The sequence below is a fragment of the Gambusia affinis genome, linkage group LG17, assembly GCF_019740435.1.
Source record: "Gambusia affinis linkage group LG17, SWU_Gaff_1.0, whole genome shotgun sequence".
Taxonomy (NCBI): Eukaryota; Metazoa; Chordata; class Actinopteri; order Cyprinodontiformes; family Poeciliidae; genus Gambusia; species Gambusia affinis.
The window spans coordinates 17,656,860-17,670,580 of NC_057884.1; the positions used below are offsets into that span (position 1 = coordinate 17,656,860).

Sequence of the window (13,721 nt, forward strand, 5' to 3'; positions counted from 1 at the left end):
GAAGTGGGAGGATCCAAAAACAGTTTCTTAAAAAAAGTGATAATTAAAATCATATCTGTTAAGCTGTTAGTAAATTATCAATTTGTCCAGAAAATTAGGGAATCTAATCAGTATGGGAAACCAAAATATTTTACTGTCAACATGTTGATGCTAAGTCAAGATAAACAGACAATGGTAAACCTGTAACCCCTTATAGTTTTGTATTCAACTTTCCTTTTTAAATTAATGTCTAAAAATGTTAATTAATGAGTTCTGACTTTCTATTTTTATCAATGTATTAATATGGTATGACATGGAGGCCCAATCCCAAAGCCACTCTTCAAATTTGGAAAAACAAAAGAAAAGACTTTTCAAGCGAGGTGATGAAGAAAAATCAACTGGAAATAGCAAGAGTTAAAGAGGATAAAACAACGGTAATGGAGAACTGGGACAAAGACTGGGAACTTGGTGTCACTAAATCTTTATACCAACCAGAAGATGCCATGTATGTGACAGCCGATTGTTTGGGTGGTGCAAATAAAATTACTTTTTCTATCCCACCATCACAGGTCCCACTTATTGGAAAAAGAGGGTTGTACAAAAGTATTAACATCGCAGGACACTGACATTATATATATATATAAAAAACAAGAAAACAATTTTTTTGCTCGAATATTTTATACTCTATTGAATAAATATAAATTTTTTTCAATGTGAGCTCATACTACTGCAATAACTTTGCAGATCATTATAGAAGTGCCAATAAGCATGAAGGTCGCTGTACAAACTCGGCTCCCACTGTGAATGCCGCAACTGCACTGCTGCTAAAGTTGAGCTTTTGTTTTTCAGGGCTCACTGCACAGTCAGCAGCCCTTTATAGTATATAATGAACTGTGCATGCAAGATAGAGAACCCATACTTTCAAACTATGTCATTATTTCTCAAATGCAGTATGTATTTCTATACAAAAACTAGTTCAGATCTGCTTTTTCCGGTGATAATACTAGTAAGTACAGGTTTGCTAATAAACAAGTAATTGAAAGCATTATTCAATTTTTGATATTCAAGCACTTTCATTTATGTGGATACTTAGTGGAATAAATTATCCTGGGTAAATTTCTGAGAACTTCAGAGTTGAAAATTGGCTCAAATGGGAGCATATATAACTCGTCTGTTCTTCTAGTGAGGTCATACTAGTCATAATCCCTCTTGGCTCAGACCCAAAACCTTTCTATCCTCTCTTCCCTCCCTCCCTTCCTCTTTTCCTCCTCTCTTATTCTTACCGGGTCTTGATGTGGTGTGCTCTCCAGAGGCAGGTCGGGCGCTCCGGAGATAAGCGGTCAGGTCTAGGTGGTTGGGATCAGGATCCGAGTAGTCCGAGACGGGGGCGGACATTCTGCCGGCAGCATCTAGTGAGGGGGAGTGCAGGAGAAGAAATGGCACATGGTCAGTGAGATGAGAGAGAATCACACTCAACTCTCACTCTGGGCTGTTGGAGATCCGTAAACAAGAGCACGCTGGGGACATACACACACTCGGGCACCCCCGCACGCACACACACCTCAGTGATGTAAAGCCACACCCGTGTGAAAATAATACACACACACGCACAGAGCCCAGCCTCTCTACAGGAAAACTAACCCCACCCCTGCATGACCCTGACCACCCCATCCACATAAACACCATCACACTCTCCTCTCGGTTTCTGTGTTAGTGCCAACACTGGTACCTCTGAGGTACAGTGCTTATGCAGCAGAAGTGTGTCCAAGTCCATGATTGTGTATTTGTCTTTCCATATACGTGTCTATACGTGTGTGTGTCTGCAGGAACAATGCATCAGGGGCTTACGAGGCTTGTTGGTGAACAGTGGGGAGATAAAGGCAGTGGCTAGAAGGTGCAGAGTCATGGCCTTGTGTGTATGTGTGAGTTTCAATAGTCTCGCTGAGCTTCATTGTGTGTGTGTGTGTGAGTTAGTTTTGGTTCGGTGCATGTATATATTTATGTCTGTGTGGATGTGTGTGGGGGTGCGTGTGTGTGTGTGTGTGTGGCTGGCTGGCTGGTTGTGTGTTTGGGGGATTCAGGAGCGAGCTCTGGCTTCCATCTCTCCTGCCTCAGCGAGACTATTATTCACACACCCGCCATGCAGATGCACACAAACAGTTCAGGGTCAAGTTATTGCATTTTCAATGTATGCGTGCGTGGGCGTGTGTGTGTTTATAAATTTGTTCCATTTTCTCATTACCGCAGCCTTAAATTGTGCAGTTTCATTAATGCAGTACAATGTCCAAAATATACAAGCAAACAAGGCCTTTATAATAAACTACCAAAGTCAGAAAAAGTAGACGAAAAAAAAATAAAATAAGCTGCAGCTGTTTTAATCATCATGAGTTCATCCAAGAAATCCACTTGGCTTGGAAGACAGTGTCTTTACATTGTTTTGCCTTTGCAAAATATCTTATGGACCAAATAAATTACATTTAAAGAAGGATATTGTTAAAGTTCATAAGCTGTAATTAGAAAACAGCCTGATCCTACTCAATGTGTCAAATACTGAGGATTAATTCACCTCAGATTAGGACTGACTTTCCAGAGCCTCTTGGACAGATAGAAAGTTGCCAAAGTGTGGTAAATTTGGAAGTCTCTAAAGGCCATTATGGCCCTATTAGAATCTTTCAGTGCTATCCTAACGCAATGCTATTATCTTTGGTATCACATTGGCACTAGTGTGGAGCTTGTAGAGTTTCTGCACCTTCATCATCAGTTTCAGTCTACAAGTAGAGGTGGAAACGCCATCAGTATGTTTATCAGCTTAACCAGTAGCACAGGAGGCTGCAGTTAATTTGATTTCCTGTACAGAGTGCTCCAGATGGCTAAGGGTGGTGACCTGTGCTAAAATTTCAAACCAGGGAAGTGCACTATGGATTTATCTTGACAAGTGCTTATATATATATATATATATATAAAAAAAAGAAAATATTTTATAAAAGAAAAATATTTTTTTTTTATTATTTATTTATTCTTGGACTCTGATAAGACTGGGATTTTTAAGTCTAAATATGGTTTTCATGGCTTTATAGATGGTTTTTATGACTGTGATTATGTGATTGTAAACTTCTATTCTAAACATTGTTTTAGCTGCTTGATGAGCAGTAGATGTAATCTATATATCATCCACACCAGGATGATCCCACGGACAGTGGATTGTCATGTGAGCAATAAGGCCAGTCTTGTCTTAGTGAACATAAGCGAGTGTGTTGACCACATATGGCCTCATATTATGACTAAGGTACCGGTGATCTGATTGCGTTCTTACTGTTCCTCAGAAAACCTCTCCAACAACTTATAAAGATCAACCACAGTTATTTTTAATGCCAGGATGCAATTTTAGTTCAGTGTAAAAACTAAAGAGGCATAATGTGACTTTTACCGGAGACCTGGCCTCATATTATGTGAGCATTTTCACATGTATTTTTCATTCATCTTACCTTTTTCCTGGGTCATCAGACTCTGCAAAGAGACGAGACAAAATCTATTTAAGCTATTGCAGCAGAGCAGGCCAACAGAATATGAATCTAGTCTATTTTGATCTCTTACTGATCTCTAGCAGTTTATTAATATGACTGCTTTCTTAGTGCTATTCATATTCTTTGTGCTTTCAAGGTTAATGAGGTTGCTTCATTGTTTTTGATGAACATTAGTATTTCAAATTAACCAACAGAGCACAACAAATTAAATATAAAAAAACAACAAGCATTTAGGTTGAATCCTTTCTCAGAGAAACCACATTGTCAGTAAAATACCAAAAAACAGATTTAAAATAAACTAAAACTATTATTTGTCGGCATCTGACATTTATTTTAATGCCAGAGTACAGCACTAGTCAGGTAATTTCAGTATTTTCAGACCTTTCAATTAAATGTCACAAGTTACTACATTTTTAAGGCTTTACGGATTTATTGACATTTTTTTACCTTTTGCAGGTCTTCTATGGAGCGCTCCGTCTCTTTCAGTCGCTGGCGAAGAACTTGCTCTTTGGCAGAAATTTGAGACTCTTCACTCTCAAGTGCACTAATCTCAGACTCCAACCTGCAAGCAGACAAAATCCCACAAAAAGGTTGACGTTTGTACAGGTGAAAATTAGACAATAGTGTCAGGTACATCAAAAAACATCTCTCAGCTGTAATGTAGCTGAGGACTAAGCTACAGTATTACTGTTTTGACTTCAAGAAGTGTCAGTTTCATGGCCTTTTTCCCTCCTAAACTTTGACAATTTTTACACATCATCACAATTCTACCAACTACAACATAAACAAGGCTGTGTTCAGACAAAAGCATGTCCACTCCATGCTCATAGATTTTTAAGAGATGGATGTAACAACAATACTAGGAAGTTCTCTGGGAGGAGGGCCACGGCTTGTTCCCTCGCTTCAGAATATGTCCCTCGGGGGAAATGCGGTATTTGTGAGGTCAGAGTGTGTAAGAATGTGTGTATACGAACGGTAAAAGGGTTCAAAACAATACCACATTAAGAGACAGTCCTTCTATAGTGTTTAATTGGAGCTCATTCTTAATTTAGCAAACCTATGAGGATGAATAGGAGAGTCTTTGAGGTTATGACAGCACTGTTTTATCTGAGGGACATTTTACCCAAAACACATCACTAAAATTATTAGACCTACTGTGATAAGCTGACCTTGTTCAAGTCTGAACTTCGGTGGGATTTCAGTAAGTAACCTAGGAGCAGTGAGGATGATGATGTTCTGTTAGATTTGTGGATGTTCTTATGAAATTACACAGGAACTAATTAACATTTGTGCTTACGCTCAAAATACTTCTCTCATGTACCAAGCATGCACGTACGTCATTGTGGCAGCAGTAAACTTATCAAGCTGTAATGTCAAATTTTTATTGGATGCAAATAAGTTTTTTTTTCCTCTACTTACACAGAATTGTTCTGAACCAAAAAATGTCTCTTTGCCTCTTCAAAGTATTGTTTGAAGAAGAACAATTAGTTTATTGTAGGGTGGGTCAGGGTCACCTAAAATGATAAATTTAAGGGTCTATCTAAACAAAAGGCACTTTGAATTGTCCTTGCTTATGGAAGGACTTTACAAAAATATCACTGTCCAAGCCTGGAACCATAACTCTGAAGATTGTTATTGGTTGTGTTGCGTTGCCTCATTCTGACCTGGGGGGTCGGATGATTATCATTTATTTACATATGTGGATTTTGTTCTGAATAGAAGAACTTACAAAAGTATTCATGTCTCTTCAAGCTTTCTTTTTTGTCACGTTTCAACCGCAGATTTGAAAGCATTTTTCTGAAACTTTGTGAGAAGCGCCAACACAAAATGGTACACAAGAATGGAGTGGAGCTCGCTTTCAAATTGTTTTTGAAATACAATTTCAGATCCAAGTCTAATTGAGAATCTTTTTTTTCTGACAAAGAAGAGCATCAGGTTGGATTTTGCCATCAACAGGCAACATTTCTAGCATGTTGTTGTGCAAAGCAGGTAGAGCCAAGTCAAGTAAGGTTTATTTGCACAGCATATTTCAGCAACAAGGCAATTCCAACTGCTTCATATCATAAAACTTTATTGACTATTGACTGCAAAACTCTTTTGCTGATGCACTCAGTCTCATTAGATCTCTGTGTGATCTAATGTGTTTATAACATTAAAAAAATTAATTAGAATTTTATTTTAACTGTCAGCTGGAAGGAACAGTTAAAATCTAAAGCCAAGAACATTTATCACAATAATCTATCTGAATATTAGATTCGATTGAATGTGTTTGTGTTATTTAAGTCTCATCTTTCAGAAGGATCTTTAAATTATTTTATGTCTACAGAGGCTCGTTGGATTTCATGAGGCGTTGATTTGGCGCCATCTAGTGTTTAGAACAGTAAACGGAAACCCAATTTCCACGAAGCCTCCTAATATAATCCAGGAAGGACCACAACATTTGCCACTGTACCCGCCAGGTTTCCGAACTACAGGCCACCCAGTTCCCATGTTTACTTCCTTTCATTTCAGTTTAGATCTGACGGTTTAAACTCGGTATTTTAGCGTGAAAGTAATCCTAAACAGAAGGAAAAATAGTTTTTTGAATGAATAAATCAGCCTTACATTAGTTTCTGGGAGACTGTTCTTGTTTTTAAGTTAGCATCATGGCCTTCCATTCACACACAAAGCTTTCTCTCCCCATCTAGAGACTTTATCCAACCCATTGTTTAAAGTTCAAAGGATCCAGAGAAGAAGGATAGGACTTTAAAAATTATACACAATGCATTCTGAAATTGGTCAATGAAAGTAGTTTCTCAAAATGTTTCCTTAAAAAGAAGAGTACAGATGATTTATTCCTTTCAACAACTCAGTGTCAGACTGTTTTAAATTAAAAATGTAAATGTAATGTAACAGCTGAAAAGACAATTTCAAACAAATCTAGCAGATGTTAAACAAATCCCTGCACAGCACAAAATATGGGAATGCTGCAAACAAGAGCAATTTCCTCAAATGTCTTTTCATCCTCTGCATTTTTCATGGGAAAATTAATCTAGATTTGATTATTTTTCTCTTTATAAACAGAAAAAAAATCAAGTATACCATAAACAAAAGAGTTTAGTTTAATGATGAAAAGAATTTGAAACCAGGATGTTTATATTAGAATTTATACTGTTCTTAAAAGGGTCCCTTCTATTTTGGTGAGATACTTTTAAGTTAAAACTGCAGCATTCGGAAATTAATCTTTAGCTTCAAAATACTCTCACAGAGTGTTTGGGATGAGTTGCTTTCAGTAGCATTTTCAGCATTAGTATGTAAAGCTAAAACTAAAAATCATCTTGAGAAACTTCTATTTATGGAAACAAAACAAATAATTTTAATGGCTTCCTGTCATTGGGAGCACCCTCTATAGACAAGCTTAAAAATAAAAACCTTAATATAAAGACTAGTCTCACCAGGACTGTTTGATTCTGCACCAATTACAGATTTATTAAAAAGGTTTGACATATACTTGACATTTTTTCTTTGTTTGTGTAAACAAAAATGCTAAAGATCCTCAAATATAGGTCTAGAAACCTATGAGAAAAATCTGCTCATGTAAATTTACCCAAATCTTCAGACAGGGCAATAAATGTAGAAAAGAAAACAAGGTTGATAAGGACAACAGATTAAAAATAACAACAAAAAAAAACTATCCACTGTAATTTTTTCATAAGTTTAGGCTCTTGTGACAAAAGAGCAATTTAATTTAAGGCTTTTTGACATTTCTATTTGTTTATTTATTTACCAAAGGTGCAATTGCCCATAGAGGGCGTTGTAGCTTTAGTAAAAATTTATCTCATCTTCCATAAAGACAAGAATTCAGGTTAGGAAAGTAAACCAACAAAAGCAAATATTTACCAAGCGGCAGTGTGGAATAAAAGTGGACTGCCTGGATTGGGGGAACATTTTCTAAAATCACATACATTTATTAGTTCAAACAGTAACTTTTCAAACCTTTAAGTTTTTAAAGGACTGCAAGGTCTTCATCTCCTATTTGCAAGAAGGTCACCTCCTTAGGCTTGATTAAAAAACAACAACTACATAAAAAACCCTAATGTGATTATGGTAGCTTGTTGGTACATGTTGAAGATAAATAGTATTACATAGTGAAATGCTGGCAACAACAGCAAAATGAGTAGGCGCATTCCGTCTGTTCAGAGCTCAGAGCTGGACCTCTGCGCAGGCATCCAAAATGCATCACACTTTCCCACACCTGGAAAAACTACAGCTACCTTTCTGAAGCAAAAAGAAAATTCTGCAAAGATTATGTAATAGGGCATCTCACTAAGCTTGCTCCAATGTGTGAAGCTTGCTGCACAAAGATCTCCTGTGTTTAGTTCAGAACTAAAAGGTTTTCTGGTCTGGTCATTTATTGATGGCTACAACAAGATAAGATGCAACAACATTGATCTGCAATGAGAGGAGGCCAGAGGTTCGCTAGGGAACATCAGACGGACTTTGATTACACACATAAACAATAATGTTTGGTTATGCAACTACATTAAACACAGATGAAAGCGTGTGAAAAGTGGGCCAGGGTGTATTAATTACATACCGCAGACCCACAGTTAATTTTGATTCGTGCACCGTCGATGTAAATAAGCACACAAAGGCCTCCTCTTGCCGCATTGCTCTTGCTTTAAATAGAGCGGTAAAATATAACCGGACCATCTGAGGCTGATGCGTGCACGAAACGGAAACCACACCGATCCCTCACAATGATGGCGACATCTGCACAAAGCCGTCTGCTGCGACATAAAACGAGCAGTAATCCAAAAGCGGCACGATGTGGGCAGGCATGGGTCAGTGCCACCCTGTGAAAAGACCTTCCTCTGCTAAATATCCCTCTCTGTGTTTACTTATCCCAGCCATGTAATGACAGACAAGTCTGTAAAACCACAGCGGCTGCAGCTACACGTTTTTATTCAGACCCTTTGTGCATCTCTGCAGAGTTAGTCTTCTTTTCCACACATTGAAATGTCTTCTGTTATCTCTCTGTCTGTGCTCGTCTCCTCCCTGTCAGTTTCAGTGGTTAAGTACTGTGCTTTGCCAAAGTATCCACCTCCTTCAACTGTATAGCTAGAATAAAGGGGACAGAGTACAGATACATGCACATTTCAGGTTTTTATTCATAAAACAAGCAAAACCCATCCGTTGTTTTCCTTTTGTTTTCATTACTTTGTGTCAGTCTGTCAAAGAAATCTCAAAAAGACACAAAACTTTGTGTCTACTTCCTAAAGGTTGAAAAGTTCAAGGAATTTAAGTACCTTTGCAAGACATTGCATGAAAAAGGATAATATTCCTTAATATGATTTGTAGTGTAAGGCTTACAGCACATAAAGCCGTCGTTGTTCTCCAGATGTTTTAGTGGGATTTTTTGTTGTTGTTTTTAACTGCATGTTTTTCATTAAGTTTTTACATTCCAGGAAATATTCTGAAGGGACAGTTGTTCACTTCTAGCTCAGTAGCTCAGTTGTTCTCTGAAGACACACACAGCTGTTCCACTTGTTTGCACTCAAAAACTAGAAAAAAAAAACTGCAAGGCATCCATAAACCCAACTCCTCTGTCTTTGTCTCTTGCATTCTAACTGAAATTGCATTAGAATACAAACAGCAAGGATGAACAGGGCATCTGGACTGAGACTGCATTTCAGAAACTTTTATGATGCAGGGGAATGGAAGAGTGTGTGCTTTTCATTACAGAAATCCAGGCTTTAAACTTGATCACACCTTTACACACCATATTTCTCTCACTCTCTCTCTCTTGTACTCCAGTGTGTTGAGATGGTTCACTGGTGAACCCTAACAGTTCACCTCTGTCCCCCTCAGCAGTGGAAAGACTCCAGATCCCCCTCTTACAGGATATTCTGGGACGGTGTCCCACAGTGAGTAAATATAGACGACACACCCTCAGTTTAAAATGTGCATACACATACACACACACACACACTCACATGCTAACACGTGCTCGCCTGTCTCTGTCCTCTCCTGTTCAAACATCTAAGTAGAAATATGTCCCACCTTCACACAATGTCATCAGACAAAGTGTCGAGTGACAAAGTGTCATTCTTTTCCCACCTGAGGTGAAAGCAATAAATTACAGATCCTCGAGAATCAAAAATACTTCTGTTCTTGCACTTCATCTAAATGTCTAAACAGAAGATGACCTCTTTTGGATGGTGGCCAAACTACACCTAAGCAGACGTTTTTACTTAATCAGTTTTTGTTAGCTAAAAACAAGTTCCAATCGGTTTTGGAAACCAACTAGTAATAGTAAGTCGCTTCATGGTTTGCGTCCCTAATCTGAACTCATCTTTCTAACAAAATGTATTGCAAATCTGACATCCTGGTTCACAACAAAACCAAGATGTTTGGAAACCTGACATTATAAGACCTGAACTGAATGCTGTCTAGATTCAGTCAAAACTTTCTGCTGCCTGGTGAAATCAATGCAGTCAGGATTTATTCTGGCGCCACATACTGAGTTTGAAACTCACTCCATTTGTTTAAACAACATCCCTTTATTGAAGCTTGTTCAGGTTGAAATCACAGTTTTATTGCAGTGTGTCACTGTTATTTCTGTCCTCTTATAAAGTGTTTCAGGCCTGCTACAAAAAATAAAAATAAAACACAAACTGTGCGATTACAAGCTTAATTGGTTTTTGCAAAGTAATTAAAACCACCAAGAGCAATATGTTTAAAAGGGTGTCAGAAAGCGGTTCTGTCCAACAGCAGCTGAATGAAGTGAGTCACATGAACAACTGTACTGGAGCGCCACAATGCTCGCTCTTTGAGCATTCACTGCTGTGCTGTTTACACCAGACTGACTATTGGCTCCGTGTTCCTGACAGCGTCTTATGTTGATGTTATTGCAAAGCAAGTGATAATCCACAGCATTCAACAGAGTCTCTTTCATGCACTGAAGTAACAGATGAGGAGTTGGAGTCGGAGTGTGAGCCAGTGATGGCAGCCTGGTCCAGAACATCTGGGTTTGCTCTAATCTCACTATTCATTTTTCTTCTACTGTAAAAAGCCACTGTGATTCCATCAGGAATTACTTTACTCCTGATGACATGAAGGCAGATCTCTGTCATGTTAAAACTGTTAGGCATTTACACAAGTTTGGGTTTACTGATTTTATTTGCTTCACTCAGAAACATGAGATTTTAAAAAAACTATTTCGTAACTTTCCCAAAGATTGGAAAAACAAACAAACAAAAAACACTGACTGTTTCTTATCAAAATCACTTCAAGGCAAAATATGCACCTGAATTCAAAGAGGATTTTAATCCAATATTTGTTTTTGAGGAAACTAGCCTGAATGGACCTGTGAAAAAAAAACATAAAAAATATGCAGTAATTTTTAAAATAAGTTTAAGTACAAGATTTGGTAAAAAAAATGATCTATTTTTACTAAAATTTTAATTTTCTGTTTATAAAAGCTGCAAGCTCCACAAAAAAAACAAACAAACAAAAAAAAAAACCCATCTGATTTCAGAGAATATAACTGCAGACTCTTTTAAATCAGTCTGTCTCTGTTTCAGAGATGACACAGAGCAGCACAATCTAAATCTCAAACCTAGTGTGATGCTGGCTGGCCCTTTATTCATAACATGATCTCAGGCTGTAAACTTCACCAGGGAATAACTGACTGTCTTGCAGTAATGCTAAGTGGGAATCAGGAAGCTCTTCTCAAAGTCACAATCAAGGGAAATTCATGCAGGATCACATCACTCATCCCCATTATTTTATGTTATTTTTCAGTCCTCTTGGTATCTGTCATGCCTTCAGAGTTACACCCGGCTTTTCAGTTGCTCGCCTTACAATTTTCGATCGGCATTACACATTTTCCCCGCTCACAACAATAATAAGCATCAGGTAAGATGGATACTGTAGTTGATGTTTTGTCTTTGATAGATGACCTATTTTGGTTAGCACATGAATAAAATGTAAAAAAGAAAACTAATAAACAACACACTACAAAGCCACAAAGGGAATGCAGATAGATTATATTATCTGCATGTATTTGTAATAAATCGGTCAAAAGCTTTTGCTAGAAAACAGAGCAACAGCATGTTCAGCAGATGTGGCAGCTTTAATTTACCGATACAAACGTCCGTTCAGAGTCAAATTGTCCCAAAGTGTGACATTATCACTGGAAATCTGCAACAGTGTATTCTGTGATGAAGTGTAACATTTGAACAAGCTATCCTGACAAGACAAAAACATGAGGAAAAAATCCAAATCCAAACAGCAACAGTGCATTACCTTTGTATGACGTCTTCGAGCTTCTTCCCTTGTTCTTCATCGTGTTCCAGCTGTTTCCGCCGTGCCGCCTCTTCCTCAGCGCCCATTCCCTGGAGAAGCCATCGTTCTCGCATTGCTTTGGACTGCAGAGGACACAAAAACAGTAAAATAAAGAAGATTTAGGTGTCAACACAAAACCAGTTATATTAGCTCTCTGTTATGAATTTTAAATGAATGACATGAAGCTACAGCTTTGTCACAGAGGTTACTTTCTGGAACATAATTAAAATCACACAGTAGAATGCAAGGAAACCTTTCGCATTAATAGACAAAGGTGAAACGTCACGTCCCAACAGAGGAACCTATGTTTTTTGGGGTCAATTTCCATTGTTTTTATTTGCAAACTTGAACTAAAACACCATAAAACATAACAGAATTACCTCTAACACCCCTTAGCATTTACAGGTGGCTCTATGTAAATAACATTTCAAATCAATTTGGTGTGACCTTCCAAATAAATTACTGTGGAACCACTATAAAACTGCAATCTTCGGCATGAGTAAGTGAGTGTGAATGTTGGGTGTGAAAACCAAAACTTTAGCTGTTTAAATTGTAAAATGCCACAGATGATGGCAGCAAAATGTTGGGAATATTAAACCTGTGGAAACGGACACACCATCCACACAGCTTCACCCTGAAGGTTCAGGGAAGTCTCAAAATGTATATAAATATTTTGGGGATAAATAACTATTAGTATCTGTTTTGGCCCCGGTTCATGCAGTAATAATAACAGAGTTAAAATAATGATGGCAGAAAATTCTCATGAGTTCTGAAAAAAAGGTTTTACATGAAGGTTTATTTAACTGTTAAATCTGTTTACAGCTTTATCTGTTTCCTTCCACCTCTGCAGTGTTTAAATTAATAAGATTTACTATGTTAATTAGGCATTACAGTAAATATTTGAATGAAGTTGTTTGGTTCATGGAGCATTTAATATACAAAGACCACAGGGTCGCCAGTCTTCTCACCCACAGAGATTGGTGGGAATCCTTTATAAAAGCCTCTGAAGCTGTGTTTATGTGACTAACATCTCCATCTGCCTGTACGGCTTCGTTTGTTACCACAACAGAGTGGAGGGTGAACACGCTGCTTCACCTTTGGCTGTTTACGCTCAGTCCGTTGCTTGACTGTAGATCTGGGAGCTTAAGGTTAAAAGTGTGAGGAGCTGCACAAACACTTGGAAAGCATTTAACCACCTGCTGCCAGAATGTGGCTGCTCACATCAGCACACTCATCAGAAACCTGAAATTTATTCTAATAATTTGTGGTTTTGAAAATATAATCCATGCGGATAGTTCTCACCAAAATGTATTTGGAATGTGTATAATGAGATATATCTTTCAGGAGAAATCCAGTAAATAGTGAACTTCAAGGATTATGTCAAGCTGACTTACAGGAAACTTTACACTTTGGGTGATTGGGCTATCTTCATATATTAAGAAGACATTTATCAATTGTGAAAATACTCTGAGATCTAAATTCATGTATGGACTTTACACACAAGATGTGGGTGAAATCTACAGTGTTTGATGGGAACCCAGACTGAAAGTGCTGGTTGTGGTTAAACTTTGCTTTGAAATCAGTAAGATATTTACACGGTCCAGGCCTCAGATCAACGCCTCCTTTCTAAAGGATTTGAAGTGTGCAGCCTTGAGGTCCTTATCAAACTCTCTGGGCTCCACTTCCCATTTCCTCTCCCAGGCCCGCTGTGTCTCTGGAGAACGCCCAACAAAGCCTTCTTCATGGTGCCTGGCCGTGTGGCACTCAGGGCTAATGGCCATAAAATACGACTGTGTTACCAGATGTTGATTACATCGGGAGTTCAAACACATTGAGGGAGTAGGTAAGATTTCTAAAAAGAGCAGGACAGTAGCTTCAGTCATTAGAGGT

General features: G+C 38.0%; 1 protein-coding gene across 3 annotated transcripts in view; it reads right to left on the minus strand.

Moving 5' to 3' along the window:
* LOC122819560 (A-kinase anchor protein 2) overlaps positions 1–13,721 on the minus strand; it is a 78,288-nt gene that overhangs the window by 39,808 nt on the left and 24,759 nt on the right. For all 3 annotated transcript variants that reach the window (XM_044096364.1, XM_044096362.1, XM_044096363.1), the window contains exons 4-7: positions 11,793–11,914; positions 3,951–4,065; positions 3,465–3,486; positions 1,263–1,388 (exon numbers count right to left, since the gene is read on the minus strand). In XM_044096364.1, the coding sequence (XP_043952299.1) occupies positions 1,263–1,388; positions 3,465–3,486; positions 3,951–4,065; positions 11,793–11,914 (385 nt within the window). The remainder of the gene's footprint in view (positions 1–1,262; positions 1,389–3,464; positions 3,487–3,950; positions 4,066–11,792; positions 11,915–13,721) is intronic.